The sequence below is a fragment of the Eptesicus fuscus genome, chromosome 23 (assembly GCF_027574615.1).
Source record: "Eptesicus fuscus isolate TK198812 chromosome 23, DD_ASM_mEF_20220401, whole genome shotgun sequence".
Lineage (NCBI taxonomy): Eukaryota > Metazoa > Chordata > Mammalia > Chiroptera > Vespertilionidae > Eptesicus > Eptesicus fuscus.
Genome location: NC_072495.1, coordinates 24,819,535 through 24,841,152, shown reverse-complemented (window position 1 = coordinate 24,841,152; position 21,618 = coordinate 24,819,535). Strand labels below are relative to the sequence as shown.

At 55.5% G+C, this 21,618-nt stretch overlaps 1 protein-coding gene across 2 annotated transcripts; it reads left to right on the top strand.

Annotated features, from left to right (window-relative positions):
• The first annotated feature begins 7 nt into the window (after positions 1 to 7).
• Positions 8 to 20,210, top strand: NIPSNAP1 (nipsnap homolog 1). 2 transcript variants are annotated; one of them, XM_054712630.1, is made up of 11 exons: positions 8 to 109; positions 1,343 to 1,610; positions 14,067 to 14,194; positions 14,377 to 14,422; positions 14,674 to 14,768; positions 17,673 to 17,743; positions 17,899 to 18,039; positions 18,350 to 18,381; positions 18,947 to 19,041; positions 19,132 to 19,215; positions 19,904 to 20,210. In XM_054712630.1, exons 2-11 carry the CDS (start codon positions 1,387 to 1,389, stop codon positions 19,966 to 19,968), a joined length of 981 nt encoding a protein of 326 aa, XP_054568605.1. In that variant the 5' UTR covers positions 8 to 109; positions 1,343 to 1,386; the 3' UTR covers positions 19,969 to 20,210. The 2 variants fall into 2 exon arrangements, with proteins under 2 accessions (XP_054568605.1, XP_054568606.1); XM_054712631.1 differs by lacking the exons at positions 8 to 109; positions 1,343 to 1,610 and adding an exon at positions 7,504 to 7,609.
• Positions 20,211 to 21,618: the final 1,408 nt, after the last annotated feature.

The following is a 21,618-nucleotide window of genomic DNA, read 5'->3' as shown; positions in this document are numbered from 1 at the left end:
TAATTCCACATACCGACCTCTGTTCGCCACACTTTTAACTCACGTTGGAGGCCGCCCAGGTTGCCGGCTCTCTCCCCCAGATCCTTCTGCTTCTCTTTAGGAGAACTAAGTAAGTATGAACTGGAGGGGCTTGTAGTTGGAACTGCCTCGTGGGGTTGAAAAGGAATATAAGCGAGTTAGTTATAAAGCGTTAGTTCTATGAACGGGCTGGCACTAACGAGGTTGAATCCGATGCAACAGCTGCTTTTGTGGATGCAAAAACGGTCCAAATCAAAGCATTTCTCACTTTGTGCTCTGCGATTTCTGTTTTCGAACCGTAGACGTGTATTATTTGTTTTTTTTAAATGTTATCCAAGGTCGTGACGGGATGTGTATGAGCTGGGGAGGGGCGCATAACTTTCTGGGGTTTTTTTTGTTGTTAATCCTCATCGGAAGGTATTTTTCCATTGAGTTTTAGAGAGAGTGAAGGGGAAGAGATAGAGAGAAACATCCATGTGGGAGAGAGACATCAATTGGTTGCCTCCTGCATGAGCCCCCAGACCAGGGCCAGGGATTCAGCCTGCAACCCAGGTACCTGCGCCCTTGACCGGAATCCAACCCAGGACCCTTCAGTCCCAAGGCCGACGCTCTATCCACTGAGCCAAACATGCTAGGACATAACTTTCTGGGGGGTTTTTTGTGTGTTGTTTTTTTTTAAATGGTTTTTGGGGAGGATTGCTCTTTTTTAAAAAATATATATTTTATTGATTTTTTACAGAGAGGAAGGGAGAGGGATAGAGAGAGAAACATCGATGAGAGAGAAACATCAATCAGCCACCTCCTGCACACCCCCTACTGGGGATGTGCCCGCAACCAAGGTACATGCCCCTGACCGGAATCGAACCTGGGACCCTTCAGTCCGCAGGCCGAAGCTCTATCCACTAAGCCAAACCGGTCAGGGCTGTTTTTTAAGTCTTTATTGTTGAAAGATATCCCCTTTTTTTTCCTCGTGACCCGCTCCAGCTCACCCCGCCCCCGCCCCAGGCCCTCACCACCCCACTGTCTGCATCCATGGGTTATGCACATATGCAGGCAAGGAAAGACCAAATATTTGAACAAAAACTGTGCCCAGTGCTGTCACCGGTTAGTGAACCACAGGGGTTTTAGGAGCTCTGAGCCAGGGACTGGAGGCAGAGACTCGATATTTCACGGGACACAATTCAACCCACAGCACTCCCCTTGCAGGAGGCGGCTTCAGGAGCCATATTTATGCCAGGACCGCCGGGCGGTCCCGGGAAGTCCCATTTCTCAGCAAGGATGCCTTCGGTAACACTTCACATGATTCAAACCTTTGTATTCCCAGAACCTCCTTTCCCCCACGGGAACGCCTGTAAAGTGAGTGATCAAATGCGTTCGCACAGCTCATCCATCTACCACCGTCTTCCACATCTCTTTGCTTTTGATGCCGCTTTGTATCTTGGCGGCATCATCTACGCCCTCCAGCACGCTCCTGAGTTAACAGCATCACCTGCCGTGGAGGTAGTTCTGTCTTCTTCGTGGTGTTTCATATCCACTCCGAAGATATCCATTTGGCGCGGGAGTGTCTTTTCCAGTGCTAGCATCACCGCCTTGTGAGTGCATGGATAATGTTACTATATCTGTTTAAAGTGGTTTATAATGACAGTGAATGGCAAAATGACAGCTGAATAGCCACACACAAAAAAAAAAAAACACACAAAAAACAGTTGCTAGAATCCAGAGTATGCTTAACAGCTTTGTGATGTGTTCCGTAATGTCATAATGTGGTCGTTTGTTTCCCGGCTACAGTGGCGCCGCCTTGTGGCAGTAGCATGAACGCAGTTGATAATTCATTCCACCGCCGAGACGCTTTGACATTGCCCCATCCCTAATGAGTTAAAATGTTTCCTTTTTTTTTTTTTTTTTCTTTTCCCCTGACGTTTGTATGATTTCCGATGTCACCGTGGAGGGGCACTTTGTTGGTGGTTTTATGTGACACCGTGTCAAAGTCGCGTCGTTCATATCTGCATCGGATGCAAACCACAGACAGGCCGGGACGTGGCGGGGTGGCTCATGCCCCCGCTGAGACAGCAAAGCTGTCTTGCCCCCTGTCCCTCCTGTTTGGGGTCCCTCCTGTTCGGGGTCCCACAGGAGCCGGGCAAGGCAATTCTGAGAGCGGCCGAGCCCGAGCCTAAAAGCCCATCAGTTAGGAGCCGGTGACGCGACCAGAGCTGGGTAATTTGTCTCCTGGCTATTCCGCAGCCCGTTCTGCGATGATCTATTTGTCCTAGAGAATGGGTAATGGCAGGGCTGCCCATATTTCACACTCAGGAAGCGGCCTACCCCTCTCCGCCCGGCGCTGCCCATCTGTCTTTGTCCCCGGCTCCTCTCATTTCATTTCACAAATTGGGCAACAGGCCTTGGCCATGACTGATGGAGGCAGATTCCAGGAGGGCAGCTTGCTTTGGGAAGGAAGAGGGGGAGAAGGGATGGGTCAGCTCTCCGCAGGGAGGGGCGGGGTGGACAGGGGCAGGGGAAAGAGATGTCGTAGACTCGGTGGTGGACAGGAAGGGACCTCGGAGAGGAAGGGGAGGGAGAGCTCCTAGCCCAGAACACAGTGGTGCTGACGAGGCCTGCTCGTTGAAAATTGCTTGAAGAGCTGAGTCCAAGCCTGATAATTGGGCTGCCCTCGCCGGTTTGGCTCAGTGGATAGAGCAGTGGTCGGCAAACTGTGGCTCGAGAGCCACATGCGGCTCTTTGGCCCCGTGAGTGTGACTCTTCCACAAAATACCACGTGTGGGCGCGCACGTCCAGTGCGATTGAAACTTCGTGGCCCATGCGCAGAAGTCGGTTTTTGGCTCTCAAAAGAAATGTTAATCGTTGTACTGTTGATATCTGGCTCTGTGGACTGATGAGTTTGCTGACCACTGGGATAGAGCGTCGGCCTGCGGACTGAAGGGTCCCGAGTTTGATTCTGGACAAGGGCACATGCCCGGGTTGTGGGCTCGATCCCCAGTGGGGGGCATGCAGGAGGCAGCCAAGCAATGATTCACTCTCATCATTGCAGTTTCTATCTCTCTCTTCCTCTCCCTCTCTGAAATCAATAAAAATATATATTTTTTAAAAAGTTGGGCCTGTTGCCCTAACCAGTTTGGCTCAGTGGATAGAGCGTCGGCCTCTGGACTGAAAGGTCCCAGGTTCAATTCCGGTCAAGGGCATGTACCTTGGTTGCGGGCACATCCCCAGTGGGAGGTGTGCAGGGGGCAGCTGATCGATGTTTCTCTCTCATCGATGTTTCTAGCGCTCTATCCCTCTCCCTTCCTCTCTGTAAAAAAAGCAATAAAATATATTAAAAAAAAAAAAAAAAAAGTTGGGCCTGCCCTAGCCAGCTTGGCTCAGTGGATAGAGCATTAGCCTGCGGACCAAAGGGTCCCAGGTTCAATTCCAGCCAAGGGCACATGCCTGGGTTGCAGGTTTGATCCCCAGTAGGGGGTGTGCAGGAGGCAGCCAATCAATAATCCTCTCTCATCATTGATATTTCTATCTCTCTTTCTCCCTTCCTCTCTGAAATCAATAAAGAAATATGTTTGTTTTTTTTAAAAAAAAAAAGAAAGAAAGAAAAGAAAGCTGGGCCTAGTGCAAAGCCTAATTGTGGTCGCCGGCCTCTGGGATGGCCCCTGTGACTGGCAAGTGTTGGTATCCACACCCTTGTAAAGCCTTTTCCCACCCTGAGCAGGGCTGGCATGCATCACCAGTGGGATGTGCAGCAATGACGGAGCGTGACTCCCACGGCCGGGGTATAAAAGGGCTTGAAGTTTCCACCTCGTTTTCTTTGGGGTCCCTCCCATCGGGGGAAGCCAGCTGCTGTGTGGTGGAGACCTCCAAGCAGTGCCCGGAGATGCCCAGGTGGCAAGGAACTGAGGCATCTGGCCCGCTCACTTGCCAGCACCCACTTGCCAGGTGGGTGAGCACCCTCCCTAGGAAGCCGGGCCCACGGCTCCGGTCAGACCCGCACAGCCCGGGCACGCACCTGGACCGTGACATGGCAGGAGACCCAGAGCCGGAACCAGCCCGGCGAACCCATCGCTCCTGAATCCCTGGCCCATTTGGAACCGTGTGATCGAATACGTGTTTATTGTTTCAAGCTGCTCCGATGGGGGGCGATTTGTTCCGCAGCCATTGGAATTGGCCCGGTTCCTTATTCGTGGAATTACTGCCCAGCATCTAGCTGGTTTGCTGCCCAGAATGCATGGTCCGTGGTGCAAGAACCCATTCGGACCAGCTGCTCGGTTAACTGCGAGGCAGGGTGAATGGAGTTAGCTAAGCCAAGAAAAGATTCTGGGATGGAAGGGGGGGGGGGAGGCCGGGGGGTGTCCTGAGGAGAGGGAAAGGGCCACAGTTAGGATTGTTGGAGAGTGGGAATTTTTGAGCACGACTGAGGCCGTGGACCGTGCCCCAGATAGAGTTGTCAGTGCTGACACCAGGCCAGGCCTTGAGATAGGGACTCCTGTCCCCTTCCCAGCACGTAGGCCTTCTTTCACAGAACACTGTCAGCTTTCTGGAGAACAGGATGACCCTGTGAATAACATGGTCGTCATTGGCACGATCCTGACGTTGCTTGGGAAAAACTGTTTCGTCTTGGGTTACTTGTTCTGCAAAAACCGGATGTGGTTAATGTGCTTAAAAGCGGTCCTACACAAAGGGTCGCTGCTGCTCTCTGGTCTCCCTGCGTGGAGAATGGCAGAGCAGTCGGCCGGCTAATAAAGGCTCCCTAAATTTTAATTTGGTCTGGGCTCCAGTGGTCATTCACTCGCCTTCGCTCCATAACAGGATGACCAAACCTCCCGGTTTCCCCAGGACGGGGCGGTTTCTGGGAGGGGGGGCCTCTCAGTGATGAAACAAAGACTGTTGGGTAAACTGGAATGAGGTGACCGCTGTAGCTGGGGTAGGGGTGAAGCTCTCCAAGCTGCATTCCAAGTGAGTGGCCACGCTGTGGTTCACGTGACACCACGAGGGACGCCCATTTCCCACATCCCTCTGGGTCAGGGGTGGGAGCATGCCCCGCCGGACTTGGGGGAAGATGGGAAAACCCTCTTTGGAAATGCCTAGACCAGCCCTCCCTCCTCCTTCCCTGCAGAGGCAGCTAGAAACACCCAGAATGTGCTGAGGACGCTCCATGGAGACCAGGACGGCCAGCGTCTCCCTGCCCCAGGGTCCCGCCTTCCCGTGGCTTCCAAATGCCCTCGATCACGTGGCCAATGCGTGGCCGTGCAGCCTCGGTGGGCATATCCAGGGACAGGTCATCCCGGCTGCCCGCACCGTGGTTCGGAAAGCACTCCTGGTTCTGAGTGGGAAGCTGCCCCCGCCCTTGAAGTCTGTGGGATCGTGCGGGACCGTCGAGACCCGTTTCCTCCTGGCAGCCCTTTCGCATCCTGGGCACGCGTGGCTTGCTCGGCTTAAGGTTCTCCCTGCTCCTGGCAAACTCTCCCTACTTACCCTTCAGGGCTTAGGCCCACAGTGAGGTGAGATGAGGGGGCAGTCACGCCCACCTCCCCGTGCCCGCCACACTCAGGTCCTAAGGGAAGGACAGCTCCACCCCACGACACCGGTGACATCCTATTTGCTGCACCCCCAAATGTCCACCTGGGCTTTCCCGGAAGTGGCTGTGACTGGGAACTCCCGATCACACTGACTGGAGGAGGCGCTTACCCCCTTGTGGCTCCTCTGATCACCCCAAGGAGCCACTGGGCCCAGCTGTGTCTAACACTCCCCCCCCCCACAGTCTTCTTTATCTTTTTAAATATGTTTTTATTGATTCCAGAGAGGAAGGGAGAGGGAGAGAGAGAGATAAAAACATCAACGATGAGAGAGACTCATGGATCGGCTGTATCCTGCATGCCTCCTACTGGGGACCAAGCCCGCCACCCAGGCATGTGCCCTTGATTGGAATCGAACCCAGGACCCTTCCGTCCGCAGGCTGACGCTCCATCCACTGGGCCAAACCGGCCAGGGCTGTTTATGGCAATGGATTCAGGTTTTCCATTTGTCATAAGGATATAGTTTATCCTTTTTAAATAAATCATGCATATACTACATGTGCGTTGTAGCAACTTTAGAAATCACGGGGAGGGGGGGAATCATAGTTTGAGCCTCACTTTCTTATAGAAGTCATCACTGACCCTCAGAGTCTATATGGGACCTCCCTTTTTTCCCTTCTTCCCTCATTGTAAGTCCTCCTCATAGCTCCCCATACCTCCCAGCCTCGGTGGCAATTGGCAGAGATTTTTTTTGTTTCCATTCCTCACTTACCCAGTAAATATTTTGTGTCACGGCAGGAGCGGTGAGGGGAGAGAGGCGGAAGGTGCCTGCCTGCCCTGGAGGGGCTCAGAGTCAGGGCGGATTTGATTTTGCCTCCCCGGCCCAGGCCTTGAGTCCCAAGAGGGCGGGGGGGGGGGGGGGGGGGCTTACTGTCCTGCCCACCTTTGGTGTCTCAGAGCCAGGCAGACGCAGCACTAGCTGAAGGAATCACAGAATGAGAGCCTGCCCTCCACGCCCCCCCTCCAAGCACACCAGCCCGGAGCCACCTGCCTGCGGTGGGCACGCATCTGGGGGGTGTGCGTGCATGCTTCCATGTCCCTCCGGAAGCCACCAAGCCCCTGGCCCCTTGTGTGGCGTCTGCAGGCTCTCTGCTTCTGCTGAGGTCTGTGATGCTGGGGGGTTGCGGCAGAGCAGGGGTTCCTTTGCAGAGCAGACCAAGGAGCTGGGCGGGGCAGGAGGAGGGCAGGGGGGCCCAGGAGACGCAGGAGGAGATGGTAAAGGCGGATGGGAAGAGTCAAGGAGGTGATGGGGAGATGGCGCGGCCCTGAGCCTGGTCCACCAGTCTTACATTGTGAGGGGGTATGTGTCTTTGACAGTGAAGATAAACACTGCCCGTGGCGCCCCTCGACCCCAGAAAAACGCACCATTTCTGGGTGCTCACTCTGATGCTCATCCGTCCATGCCCAGCTAAGAATTCCTCATCTCTGCCCTGGCCGGTTTGGCTCAGTGGATAGAGCCGTCGGCCTGCGGACTGAGGGGTCCCAGGTTCGATTCGGGTCAAGGGCATGTACCTTGGTTGCGGGCACATCCCCAGTAGGGGGTGTGCTGGAGGCAGCTGATCGATGTTTCTCTCTCATCGATGTTTCTAACTATCCCTCTCCCTTCCTCTCTGTAAAAAATCAATAAAATATATATTTTTTAAAAAGAATTCCTCATCTCATGGTTCAACGCTCCCATTTCATTGAAGTGGACACTGAGGCCGGAGTGGGGAAAGGGCTTTCTTAAGGTCACAGAGCAAGTCGGTGGCAGCGCGCGGGAGTTCAGAGGAACAGAACCGCCACTTCCTCCCACCCAGCCACAGCGGAATCGGGGGGTTACGGCGGAAGGAGGCGGGGTACCCGGAGGAGGCGGGGCTTCTTTACGCTCGGCCGCCGCCGGGCTCGGGGGCGGGGTCTCCCTGCAGCCTGCCCTCCGCCAACATGGCTCCGCGGCTGAGCAGCATCTCTGCGGCGGCGCGGCTGCTGGGGGGCCCCGGGCCCCGCCGCGCGGAGGTGGCGGCTGCGGCTGCGGCGCGGTGAGAGCCGGGCCGGGCAGGGGGGCGGCGGGGTGCGGGGCGGGGGTGCAGGGCCTGGGCGTGGGGAATGCGCAGAGACTCCGGCTTGGAATCTATGGGTTGGAGGCGGGGGGCAAAATGCAGGCCTGGGGTGGAGCCCTGAGCAAGAATGGGGGAGATGGTACGCGCAGGGTCTTTGTTCCAGGGGGTGCCTGGCTCTCTGGGCAGAGGATGAAAGATGGGGTGAATGGGAGGGCCCGGTCCTGGGCCCTGGAGCAGGGGAGGCAGGAGGAGTGGCCTCAGCCCCCCCCCCCCCCCCCCCGGCCTTTGCGGTGACTGTTAGGAAGCATCCATTGGGGGCTCCTGGGAGAGGCAACTTCTCCCTCTGGAATTCTGGGGGGAGCAATGGAGCATCCCCAAGAGCCACGGCTGCACAGACCCCTTGCTCCCCAACCCTGAACAGGGCAGGTGGGGCAAAGGGGGCCTGGGGGTGGGTGGGAATTGCCCAAGGTCACTCACTCCCCCTGCTGTTCCGGGGCAGCGCTGGGCCTGGACCCTGGTCTCCTGACGCCCGGTGCCTCCTGGGAGAGGACGGCTGGCTGGACCCTGCCCCCCGGGCCTGAGCTTTGGTGTGCGCCCTGCTCTGGGCCAGCGCCTCCCCGATTGGCCCTGCGCCTCCCCTCCTTCCTCCGTCCCCAGCGCCCTGTACTTCCCCCATCGCTGCACACACACCCTGTCCACGCTTGCCTGTCTCCCCTGCTAGACCCTCACCTCGTTTTTCTGTTTCCCCAACCCCTGGCCCAGGGTTCAGGACAGCGTGTGCGCAAGCACATTTGGTTAGCAGTGAGGACCCCGGTCCGCCCTGTGGCAAGGAGGCAGGGTTCCTTCCTGCCCAACTGCCCCGGCCCAAGCTGCCCCCGCCTAGACCTCGCCCAACGTGGGCCTTGAGATGTCAGAGCGCTGTGCAGTGGGGCTTTGGGGCAGCTGGCAAAGAGGAGCCGGCATGTGCCCCCACCCGACTGCCCAATACTTGGGGGAGAAAGCTGATAGCATGGGAAGACCCTGCTACCTTCAGCCTTTCTTGGTGGGGTGACCTTGGGCGAGTCATCTGGCCTCTTGGAATCTCAGCTATCTCATCTGTCAAATGGGAGTGGTAAAATAGTACATATCTCATAGAGTGGTTAAGATTAAAAGGGCCGTGAGGGGAGGCTGCTAGCCCCTGGGGATGGAAGGTCTTGCCCCTTGCTCCAGGCGATGCCTCGGGCAGTTTCTGCATGAGCCCCTCCTAATAGGCCGGAAAGGGCCTTGGGGAGATCGTCCTGTTTGCCAGCTGAAGAGATGGAAGGCTGGGTTACAGAATCCGTGGGTGGTAGAAGCCGTTTGCGTGGCAAACATCCAGAGGCCACACAGGAGCATGGGAGCCTCGTGTTTTTCAAAAAACACATTGTGAGGATTCCGTCTTGGCACAGAGTAAGTGCTCAGTAAACAGCCATTATTGCTGCTGGACCAGTGATCCTGTGGACAGGACTTCGGGGTTCGCTCTGGTCTGTCTTACTGCTACTGGGACGGGAAGCAGAAATAGGGCCCTTTCCAGAGTCGGCCAACTCGAAACAGGAGTGTTTCAGCGTGTGCCTAGACCCCTGCTTCCTAGCGAATAAATGAAACGTTCTGGAGCCGTTTCCTGATGCCGGGGAGGGCGAGGGAGGGGGAGGCATCAGACTCTTGGTACCTATGTAGAGGGCAAATGTGTCCTTACTGAAAAGTCCTCACCTGGGACATACATGGGGCTGTTCTCATGCCAGAGGCACTGCGCTAGGTATGTGGGGGGGCGGGTAGAAGGACATCCATTGTGTTTGGGGAGACGAGACGTAGTCAGAGGAAAAGGATGGCAGGGCTGAGGGGGAAATAGGAGAGGTGTTTTTGTGGGAGGGGCTGATCCTTCCCGCAGGTTGGACAAAGCTGTGTTGTGTTTTTCGAGGCCTAAGAGGCATTCTTGGAAGAGTTTTGATAACAGAACCTTAGACGAGTCTGGGATGGTTTACCGAGATGGCGTAAGAAATAATGATACTACATTGGGACCGATGTGGAGCAGTGATCCTCAGACTGGAGTGCGCATCAGCATCCCCTGGTGGGCTCGCTAAAACCCGGATGGCTAGGCCCATTCCCAGAGAGGCTGGTGCAATGGTCTGGGCCTGAGAATTTCTCAGGGAACTTGAGACCCACTGGGATGGGGAATCCTGGCTCTGTGGTTATCCCATTCAAATGGGAATTGGCTCTGGAAAGCTTGGCAAAGTGGATGAGAGCTGGAATCCCAAGCCTTTGTTTTGTAGGCAGTGGGGGGGGGGGGGAGGGGGAAGGCACGCGCCGGGGCATGGAAGACTTGAGCAGAGGAATGGCATCACCAAAGTGGCGCCTGACAACAATTGAGGGGCAGGTTAGGAAAAGGGGGGTCAAAGAGGGGGAGCCCGGAGATCAGTTAGGAGTTTCGGTAGGAACGGTGCTCCTGGCCGCCACAGCTGTGCAAACCCTTTCTCTAAAAGGCCCGTCCTTTTGCCCCCGTTTTCCAGATGAGGACTGTGAGGCTCAGAGAGATGAAGCCGAGCTGGGATGAGAACCCCCGTTTGTCCAGAACCTGTGCTCTGAAAGCACTCATTCTGCTGCTGGGGGTGGGGGGGGAAAGGGCCCCTGAGCCCTGTGTCCATGCTCTGAGCCAAGGGCCACCCTTTCTTTTTTTTCTTTTTCTTTTTTTAATATATTTTATTGATTTTTTTACAGAGAGGAAGGGAGAGGGATAGAGAGTCAGAAACATCGATGAGAGAGAAACATCGATCAGCTGCCTCCTGCACACCCCCCACTGGGGATGTGCCCGCAATCAAGGTACATGCCCTTGACCGGAATCGAACCTGGGACCCTTGAGTCCGCAGGCCAACGCTCCATCCACTGAGCCAAACCGGTTTCGGCAAGGGCCACCCTTTCTTGCCTTCCACCTTTCACCATTTCCTTGCAGCTCTGTCTGAGCTTCCCGACCTCTCCTTTTGTGCCCCAATCACGGACTGAGCGTGCGCCACGTGCCCAGCCCTGTTCTGGGCTCTGGGGAGAGAGCAGGGCCAGGCAGGACAGGCAGCATCCCTGTCTTCATGGTGCTGCTTCTAGCAGGGAATCAGTAAACAAGGCACATAATAAACAAACAAAAGGTATGTGTTAGCCCGGCCGGCATGGCTCAGTGGTGGAGTGTCGACCTATGAATCAGGAGGTCACAGGTTCGATTCCCAGTCAGTGCACATACCTGGGTTGTGGACTCGATCCCCAGGGTGGGGCGTGCAGGAGGCAGCCCATCAGTGATTCTCATCATTGATGTTTCTCTCTCTCTCCTCCTCTCCCTTGCTCTCTGAATTCAATAATATATATATATATGTATATATATAGATATATACACACACATACTGAGTGGCCAGATTATGTGTGTGTGTGTATATATAATAATCTGGCCACTCAGTGTGTGTATGTATATATATATATATATGTATATTAGAGGTCCGGTGCATGAATTCGTGCATGGGTGGGGTCCGGCCAGCCTGGCCAGGGGGAGGGGGCATGGGCTGTTGGCCGGCTGGCCTGCTGGTCAAACTCCTGGTCCAGGGGACAATTTGCATATTAGCCTTTTGTTATATAGGATATACACTGAGTGGCCAGATTATTATGCGTTCAGAGATCATCATAATGTGGCCACTCAGTGTGTATATATAGAGATATTTTTAAAAAGGTATGTGTTAGAAGGAGCTGTGGAAAAACAGAGAGAAAGGTGAGAGCGCTCAAGAGGAGTTCAAGGGCAAGAGAATGTTGTGATTTCGCTGAGAAAATGAACTTGGAAATGTGAGCCTGAGGATGCTGGGTTCCAGGTCAGACGCTGCCCTAGGATCCTGGCCAGGCCCCTTGCTGGGTTTTACCTGGGGGAAAGCTCTTCGCTCCTTAGACACGTGGGGAAACGGAAGCCCGTAGGCAGGAGAGATCGGAGGGCGTCGGGAAGACGGGGGAGCCCAGGAGAGCTCCTGGACCTGCCTTCCACTCCAGGGCCGGCCGCCTGGCTGTTGATCTTGGTCAGTGCTGGTGTTAATCAGTGACTTGGAGCCCAGTTTTGGAGCAAAGGTCTTGGTTGGCAAACTGGAGGAGCTGATCCTCTCCCTGCCACCGCCCCTTCCAGGGACGCGTCCGCTGGGCCAGTGGCTTTGTTGAAACTCCCCTGGTTCTTCGCGGTATCTACTTGGCGCTCTCCGGGTCGGCGCCTGACCCGAGGAAAGAGCTCTGGCGTGGTCCCTGCCTGAGAGTTTGGCCCCTGACTCGCCACGTGACCTCGGGCAAGTTCCTTCAACGCCCTGGCCTTCTCTTTCCTCGTGTGGGACACGGGGACACTCAGAGTATCAACACGGTAACATCATTCCACAGCTTCCGTGGGATCACGCTACTAAAACGTCGGTCACAGATTCCCTGGCACAGCGGACGTCCTCGGCAAGTGTTATCAACAGCGCAGCTCCCTTATTCTGGTCCAACACCCATCTGGTGATAATTGTCTTTTTGGGGTTTGTTAATGAAGCCAATATATGCACAAGGACAGAAGGCCTATGAATCCAGAAACACTTAAAAAAACAATTTTTTTAGTTTTATGAATTACTGGAGGCTCAGCGCACGAAATTGTGTGCGGGTAGGGTCCCTAGGCCTAGCCTGCAATCAGGGCCATCTTCTGCCTGCTCGCCAGTCCCCAGTCCCACCCCGCCACCACCCACCTCAGTTCCCCGTGGTTCCGTTCCCCATGGTTCCCTGTTCACCATCCAGCAATCAGAGCCTGCGGGCTGTGGGGAGGGACCGAGAGGTGTTCAGTGCACCTCATAGCGACTGGTTGATCGGTCATTCTGGTCGTTACGCCGTTATGGTCGCTGGCCTTTTATTATATAGGATGACGAATAAAGAAAACTTTAACCATCTCCCTCACCCCTCTTCCAGGTAATCAATATTAACAGTTTGGGATAATCCTTACCTTTCTCTGTGCTCATACACATGTATCACCATTTTAAGATACTTAAAAAAAAAAACAAAAAACACCACACACATCATGTTTTGTTTTGTTTTTAGAGAGAGAGGAAGGGAGAGAGAGAGACACACCAATCCAGCTGCCTCCGGTAATGCACCCTGACCGGGGATCGAACCCACAGCTTGGGTATGTGCCCTGACCAGAAATCAAACCTGCCACTTTTTGATGTGCAGGACAACACTCCAACCAACCGAGTCACCCGGCCAGGGCTTAAGGTGCTTTTTCAATTTCATCTGTCCCAGTGGCTGCTCCATATTTTTTTTGTGGTGGGTGGTGGGGGGCGGGCGACTGTAATGCTTTGAACTCATAAGACATTTATTCTAGCCACAGAAAAGGCTCGAAAAAGGGGAGGACTTGCTGACAGGGTTCCCACTGCCGGAAATCATGCCGTGGGAGACTTGCTTCCCGGGCCTGGCCAGAAGCTGCTGGGACTGTGTGGGGAATGCAGTTATGGTCTGGCAGGACCTGGTAACAGGTCCCTCTACTCTGAACAAGGCACAGTATTCGTTCGTTGGTTCATTCATTCATTCATTCATTCATTCATTCTCACAGCACCCTAAGGAGGTACACAAGGCAGATATCTGTCAATTAAGTGTTGGCTGGATGAATGAATCTCGCTTTGCTATGCTTTTTACCCTGGAGATTTGGACACTGGCTAGATCACCTCCTCTGGAGAGCCCTCCCAGATTGCCAGAGGCTAAGTTCAGGCTCTGCCAGAGACTTCCAGCTGTCATTGTGTCCCAAGGCTCGTTGCTTCCAGCAGCTGGGACCTCCTCAGGGACAAAGCTTATTCGTCTCTGGCCATCCATTTGTGGGGGCTGGAAGGGGCGCAGGCCAGGTGTCGTGTGAGCGCTGGGAAGGAGGGGGAGTGCAGCGTTCTCGTCAGAGGGGACAGAACTACGAAGAAAGCACAGAGTGGGAGAGCCTGGTGTGTTCAGGGCGGAGCATCCGGGAGAGGGGTACACACTTGGGGGGAGGCTGATGGTATAGGCTGGGCTCTTAGGACTTTGGATGTGCAGTAGGGGGGTTTGGGTTTGGTTTGCCTCCGGGAAAGGGGCTGCAGTTGTGTGGCCCCCATGGAGAACCTCTTGGAAGGGGGTGACGTGGAGGCAGGGAGGCTGGAGGGAGAGATGGGAGGTGGGGCTGCCTCTCTGGGCCTCTTGAGGCTCGTCAGAGATTCAGGAAGCAAACTGGGTGCCGGGAACCCTGCAGAAGGGACCGGGTCTGCTCAGCCGGCTCCAGCGACGTGTACCGTTCTGGAGCTGCCATGGGATCCCGTGGCCCCGTTCCCAGAATGTGGGTCACCGGCCTCGGGGAGCGGGGCCTCGGAGCCCGAGGAAGGGCTGAGGCTCCCCGTACCCGCGCGTCCTTCTGAGCTCCTTTGTCCCGCAGCTTCTATTCCAAGGACAATGAAGGCAGCTGGTTCCGCTCGCTCTTCGTCCATAAGGTGGACCCCCGGAAGGACGCTCACTCCACCCTCCTGTCCAAGAAGGAGACCAGCAACCTCTACAAAATCCAGTGTGAGTGGCTGCTGCGCCCGCCAGCCCGCCCCTCCACACAAGGCTTCAGCCTGGGGGTGAGGGGCTGGGGGATTCTGAGCTGTCCCGGGAGCCCTGGCCCTCTGAGGCTCCCCGCACCGGAGCTCCCCGTGGACACCCCCCCCCCCCCTGCTTCACCTCTCACTCTCTGTCCTCTCTCGCAGTTCACAATGTGAAGCCCGAGTGTCTGGATGCCTACAACAGCCTGACGTGAGCATCTCCCTCCATCCGCCTGTCCCAGGGCCTCTTGGGGTGGGGGCCACATCCCAGCCCCGTTCTCCTTGCGGAAACCCAGGGGTGTCCACGTCAGAGCCGCGCGTCCTAAGGATGTCTTGTCCGGCATCTGCATCTTAGAGACGGGGCGGCTGACCCCCAGCCCCGAGGGCCTGAGTGGAATCCCTTCCCTCAGGGTGCGACGTGGCTGGTGTGAGCCCTCCCCCATCCCTGTGCCCCTCCCACAGGGAGGCCGTGCTGCCCAAGCTGCACCTGGATGAGGACTACCCCTGCTCGCTCGTGGGCAACTGGAACACGTGGTATGGGGAGCAGGACCAGGCAGGTGAGGTGCCCCCCTCTCCAGCACCACGGCCGCCCACCCAGCCCCCGGCACCTCTGACACCTGGCTGCCCTCCGCGCCCTCTACAGCAGCACACAGAGCGGGCTTTCTTCTTTCTTTCTTTCTCCTTTTTTTTTTTTTTTTTAATATATTGTTATTGATTTCAGAGAGGAAGGGAGAGGGAGAGAGAGAGATAGAATCATCAATGATGAGAGAGAATCATGGATTGGCTGCCTCCTGTACACACCCTGATGGGGATCGAGCCCGCAACCCGGGCATGTGCCCTGACCAGGAATCAAACCGTGATCTCCTGGTTCCTAGGTCGGTGCTCAACCACGGAGCCACACCAGCCAGGCCAGAGTGGTCTTTCTAAATGCAATCCTCATCGACTCGCTCCCCTGCTCAGACACCTGTAGGGGCTCCCCTCTGCCCTGGGGGTGGCCCATGAGCCTCTGCGATCCTTTCCTGCCCAGCCTCTGGCCTCGTCTCTCCACACCCCCCTTGCTCCCTGTGCTCTCCCGCCTGCGACAGTTTCACCCTCTACTTCCACACTGTTCTCCTTGCTCACTTTCCCTGGTTTACTCCTCTACTCGACTTTTATTTTGAGATAGACATCACCTCCTCCTGGAGGCCTCCCTGATTGCTTCCACCCAAGCTGAGCCAGGCCTCTCCCCTGGCTCCCCCAGCACCTAAGACTTGCCTCTTCTCTGCCCTGATGGTGCACCCTGTGGTGTACTTGTCTGCCTCCCCTTGTCGGTGGTGAGTCCTGGGAAGGCGGGGGCCCCCCGTGTCTGTCTGTCTTCATCACCGAATCCCCAGTGTGTGGCACGTATTTGTGGGACACACAGGGGCTCTTGTCTGAGCTGGTTCCTTGCCCCCCCCCCCCAGCATGCCCCATCCCACCCCTACTCACCCACCTCAGTTGGCACCAGGTGGTAGGGGCCACCCATGGATTTGGTTGACTCTAGCGGTTCAGCCACTCAAAGGGGCTTTGGCCTTGAGATCTCTACTGTCCGGGAAGGTAGCCACTAACCACATGTAGCTATTGAAGGCAAAATTAGGTGAAATGAAATGAAATGAGAAATTCAGTCCTCAGTCACACAAGCCACATTTCAAGCCACAGGTGATTCGTGGCTACCATGTCGGACAGCACGGCTATAGAACATCTGCATCGCAGGAGAAAGTCCTTTTGTACGGGGCTGATTTAGACTCTACACAGCACAGGGAGTGCCTCTGAGCTACCCTGATAGAAGGTTCTCTACGCTTCCCTTGAACTCTCCCAGCAATGGGGAGCTCACTACCTTTTAAGCCAGCTTATCTCATTCTTTCATAGTCCTGATAATTGTGTCTTTTTTTTTTTTTTTTTTTTAATGATTTCAGAAAAGAAGGGAGAGAGAGATAGAAACATCCATGATGAGAGAGAATCATTGACTGGCTGCCTCCTGCACAACCCACACTGGGGATCGAGCCTGCAACCCAGGCAGCCGTGACCTCCAGGTTCATAGGTTGATGCTCACTGAGCCACGCTAGCTGGGTGACAATGGTGTCTTTTAAAAAAGTCTGTGCTGTGCAGATAAATTCTCTCTTTTTTTAGTGTATTTTTATTGATTTCAGAGAGGAAGGAGAGGAAGAGAGAGAGAGAGAAACATCAATGAGAGAGAAACATCGATCAGCTACCTCCTGTACACCCCACACTGGGGATGTGCCCACAACCAAGGTACATGCCCTTGACCGGAATCGAACCTGGGACCCTTCAGTCTGCAGGCCGACGCTCTATCCACTGAGCCAAACTGGTTAGGGCTGGGAATCTACATTTTAATGAATTTGTAAGAACCACTGATCCTTCTTCTAGAAGAACCACTTTCCTGGTTAGACATTTATTTCTTCTCGTGAATCTAGAATGCCCTGCCTGTAACTTCTTCCTGTTGGTAGTCCTTCCCCCCGCCCCCCCCTGTATTAACATCATCCCTCTTCCCCAGGTCAGCATCCCTGGTCTTGGTAGCCTTCCATCCATAAAGTACTTTCGCCGTGTCCCCTGGGGAAGGGCCTTTAAACAAACCATAGGGTCAGACAGTTTGGCCGATGGGACAGTCGAGGCACAGATGGGAGTCCAAAGGCAGGTGAGGGGCAGGCTGGGGATGGGGACCCGCGTTTTGGAAGCTGGTGAGCCCGCTGCCCTCAGTGCCGCCTGTCCCATGGGCCTTTGGGGAGCTTTCCCCCCTTGTCCCAGCTGTTCTCCCAGGGATGGGAAGACTGTTCTCGTTCTTTGCTTCTTCGTCTCCCAGGGCTGCGGTGACAGAGTTCCAACACTAGGCGGCTTAAAACCACAGAGGTCTGGAGCCCAGAGGTTTGAAACCAAGGTGTGGGCAGTGCCACGTCCCTTCCAAAGACGAGGGGGGCCCTGGCCGGTTTTGCCCAGTGGATAGAGCGTCAGCCTGCGCACTGAAGGGTCCCGGGTTCGATTCCGATCAAGGGCACATGCCCGGGTTTCGGGCTCAGTTCCCAGTGGGGGGCGTGCAGGAGGCAACCGATCAATGATTCCCTCTCATCATTGATGTTTCTATCTCTCTTTTTCTCTCCTTTCCTCTCTGAAATCAATAAAAAATATATTAAAAATTTAAAAAAGAGAAAAAAAAAGATGAGGACATTGAAGCCTGGAGGGGTCAAAGGCCACCTGGCAGAGCTGGGGCTCCAACCTAGGTCTTCTAAGCTTGTGTCTGGGGTCATGCCCTGCCCAGCACTGCCCCCCTCTATCCGCGCCCCCCCTCCCCCAAGGCAAAGGGTCCTGGTGCTACAGAGAACCAGGCTGGAGGCCACCCCCCTACATACATGCTTAGCCAATTTGGGGACAAGCAGGCCAGGGTCCCAGGGGCCCCCTGACCCGAACCTCTCATCACCCCACAACAGTGCACCTGTGGCGCTTCTCCGGCGGCTACCCCGCCCTCATGGACTGCATGAACAAGCTCAAAAACAACAAGGTGCGTCGATGTGCGCTCGGCAAACCTCTCCGCGTATTGGTTCCCGCCCAGCCTGTGCTGGGGGCTGCCTCCTCCGCCCCGTGGGCCCCGCTGCAGGGTGTGGGGTCGGGGGGTCGTGCTCCCCGGCTGCCCTGCCCTGACCCCGGCGCCCGCAGGAGTACCTGGAGTTCCGGAAGGAGCGGAGCCAGATGCTGCTGTCCAGGAGGAACCAGATGCTTCTGGAGTTCAGCTTCTGGAATGAGCCGCAGCCCCGCGCAGGTCCCAACATCTACGAGCTGAGGACCTACAAGCTCAAGGTGCCTTCCCCCCGCCCGGTCCCCGCCTGCTCCCGCTTTCCCTGCTGCAGTGCAGCTGCAAGGGGCCCGCCCCGAGGTGGGGGCCCCAGCACTGAGATGGGGGTTCTGGCCGCTCCCCCGCTCTGGGCCCAGCACGGAGGTGGGTATGCACCTGTGCGCACATGCACACCCAGGTGGGGAGTCAGGGCCCCTGAATGAGGCCACGGGACCCCCGGAGCTGGGGAGACCTGACAGTTTCCGGTCTTCGCCCAGCTGTGACGCTGGAGTCCAAGGGGAGGGCTCATTGGATTCTCTCCTGGTTCTCTTTCAGCCAGGAACCATGATCGAGTGGGGGAACAATTGGTGAGTGGCAGTGCTGGGGGCTCGGGTTGGGGAGACCCTGCCCACCTGCCCTGCCAAGGTCCCTGGGGTACCACCTTGCCCCGGGGCCAAATGGCAGGGAACCCTGCAACCGCTGCCCCTCGTGGATCCAGTGGGGGGGATGCAACCAGGAGGTGAGCATCTTCTAGAGCAGTGACGGGCAACCTTTTGAGCTTGGTGTGTCAAACTTCTCCAAAAAACTGAGCATAACTCGGGTAGTGTGTCACTTTGAGGAAAAAACATTATTTCGCAAACGTTTCATCCTCAGCATGCGGCCGCTGGGCCGCGTGTCATCAGAAATGGCTACGCGTGTCAGTGCTGACACGCGTGTCATAGGTTCGCCATCACTGTTCTAGAGGATCCCCTGGAACCACCCAGCCCGCAGCTCACTTCCGTCACCCCAATCCCCGACCATCTCGAGAGCTGGGGGCCTCCGGCTTCTCCCTCGGGGTGGAGCAGAGAAATCAGCCTGGAGACACCTCGGGGGAGGGGGGGGCCTCTGTACCCACCGGCCCTGGCGCCTCCCCAACACTCCTCTGCCGTGCAGGGCCCGGGCCATCAAGTACCGACAAGAGAACCAGGAGGCGGTGGGCGGCTTCTTCTCGCAGATAGGGGAGCTCTACGTGGTGCACCATCTCTGGGGTAGGCTGGGCACCCCCCCCCCCAGGGGCAGTGCGGGGAGAGCCAGTCCTGTGTGCCCAAGGAATGAGGCAATGCCTTTCCTTCCCATAGCCTACAAAGACCTGCAGTCTCGGGAAGAGACCAGAAATGCAGCGTGGAGGAAGAGGGGGTGGGACGAAAATGTCTACTACACAGGTGAGTCCCTTCTTGCGGGGGGGGGGGGGGCGGGAGGCAGTAGGCCCTTGGAGGTCACCTGCGAGGAGCCCTGTGTGAGGGTGGACTCCAGCCTCCCTTGGCCTCCAGCGATGTGGAGCTTGCTTTGAAGACCATGAGTTATTGGGGTTCCATCTGGTGGCTCACTGCACATGGTCCAGGCAGGCCTCCGTGAGTGCTCTAGACCAGTGGTCGGTTAACTCATGAGTCAACAGAGCCAAATTTTTTAAACTTAAACTTCTAACACCACTTCTTCAAAATAGACTCGCCCAGGCCGTGGTATTTTGTGGAAGAGCCGCACTCAAGGGGCCAAAGAGCTGTATATGGCTCGAGAGCCTCAGTTTGCCGACCACGGTCCTAAGCAATAGTATCTGTGAAAGCACTTTTTACTTGGCTAGTTTTTTTGTTGTTGTTTTGTTTTCTTTTGTTTTCACAAACCCAGGAAAATAAATGTATGATCAGGACAAGCGTTTACATGTTGCATTTCATCACCACCTAAGTCCTCCCTTCTCCCACAGTTTGGAAGACCCGGTGCTCTCTCCCTGGGCCATTCCAGAAGGACAAGGGGGCATTTCCTGTCTCAGCATCCCAGGCCTCCTCCCCCTTCAGAAGCCAGTGTCCTGGGTGCGCTGGCCTCATTCACCTCTGTGACCTCTGCCTCTCTCCGCAGTCCCCCTGGTGCGGCACATGGAGTCTCGGATCATGATCCCTTTGAAGATCTCGCCTCTCCAGTGATGCTGCCGCCGCCGCCTCACTGCCCTTCTCTCTCAGGGCAGCCACGGACAGAGGGGCTCCCAGGCCAGCTGTCTTGTTTTCTCTCTGATCGGGAAGGACTCTGGGGGCTGGTGCTCAGCTCAGACAACGGGGAGCTGAGGATGACAGAGGTCTGAGGACTTTGCAGCTCCGCCTGCCCTGCCCATCCCTTCCCCTGTTCTGGAAGCAGTTTTTAATTTCTTTGAATGAAGAACACAACCTTTTATGTCTTCCTACATTCCCTCCCCCTCCCCTAAAATTCCTCATCTCGAGGCCACCAGTCCCCAAGTATCACCATGGAAAACAACAGTTTAGCTTTAGTTACACAAAAGGTAGTGTGTCTAGGGGTTAGAGGTGGGGTGGGAAGGGAACAGGTCAAAGCAGACCCGGCTCTCGGGGAAATTCCCTGGTCTCCACTGGCCATCCACTTGCTGGACAGTCTGAACCACGCCCCTCCTGCTGGGGAAAAGCCTAGAACTGCCTAGAATTGCAAGAAGTAAAGGAAAATCCTCAAGTTAGCAAAGTCAGCAGGAGGTCCACCTAATTAACCCAGAAAGGCTGGGGAAATGGAGCTGGAAAGGATCTGGGGGCAGGAAACAGAATGGAACAGGACAAGAACCAGGAACCCATGCCCTAACCAGTTTGGCTCAGTGGATAGAGCGTCGGCCTGCGGACTGAAGGGTCCCAGGTTCGATTCCGGTCAGGGGCATGTGCCTTGGTTTCGGGCACATCCCCAGTGGGGGGTGTGCGGGAGGCAGCTGATCGATGTGTTTTTTTTGTTGTTTTTGTTTGTTTGTTTGTTTTTAAATATATTTTATTGATTTTTTACAGAGAGGAAGGGAGAGGGATAGAGAGTTAGAAACATTGATGAGAGAGAAACATCAACCAGCTGCCTCCGCAACCAAGGTACATGCCCTTGACCGGAATCGAACCCGGGACCCTTCAGTCTGCAGGCCGATGCTCTATCCACTGAGCGAAACCGGTTTCGGCATGATCGATGTTTTTCTCTCATTGATGTTTCTGACTCTCTATCCCTCTCTCTTCCACTCTGTAAGAAAACGCAATAAAAATTTAAAAAAAAGAAAGAACGAACCAGGAACCCAGAAGGTAGAACTTAGAATTCAGAACCTGGGTTTGAACTGCAGAACTTGGAATACAGAATGGGGGGAAGTAGATAGCACAGAGGTGACAAGACCACTTGGGAGGGTTTCCTACTACAAGACAGCTGGAAAGAGGCTCATCACTTAACCTCCACACAATGAGGTTGAAAACTTGAATGTGTAGTTGCAGCCCGTCTGTGCAGGGAGTCTCCTGCCCTCCCCTTCCCTTCCTGTGGGCAGATATCGGGCCAGGTTCTGTGCTTTTCCTCACCCGGCATCCCTTTCCGCCAACACCTTTGATCACCCTAACTCTCATTCTTCTGGGCCACTGCGTAGTGACCTCCATACCTCATGAACCTCTGGGTAGGTTGATTCTGCCTCCCTTGTGCTGGAATTGCTGATGGAACCAATTAAATGTTTACTATAAACCATGGTGTCTTATCATCATCTGCGAGGAACTCTGGTAGGTGCCCCAGGCAGGGGCAGCTTCCCGGGTCCAACTGCTGATTTTCATGGTACGGTACTGTGCTTC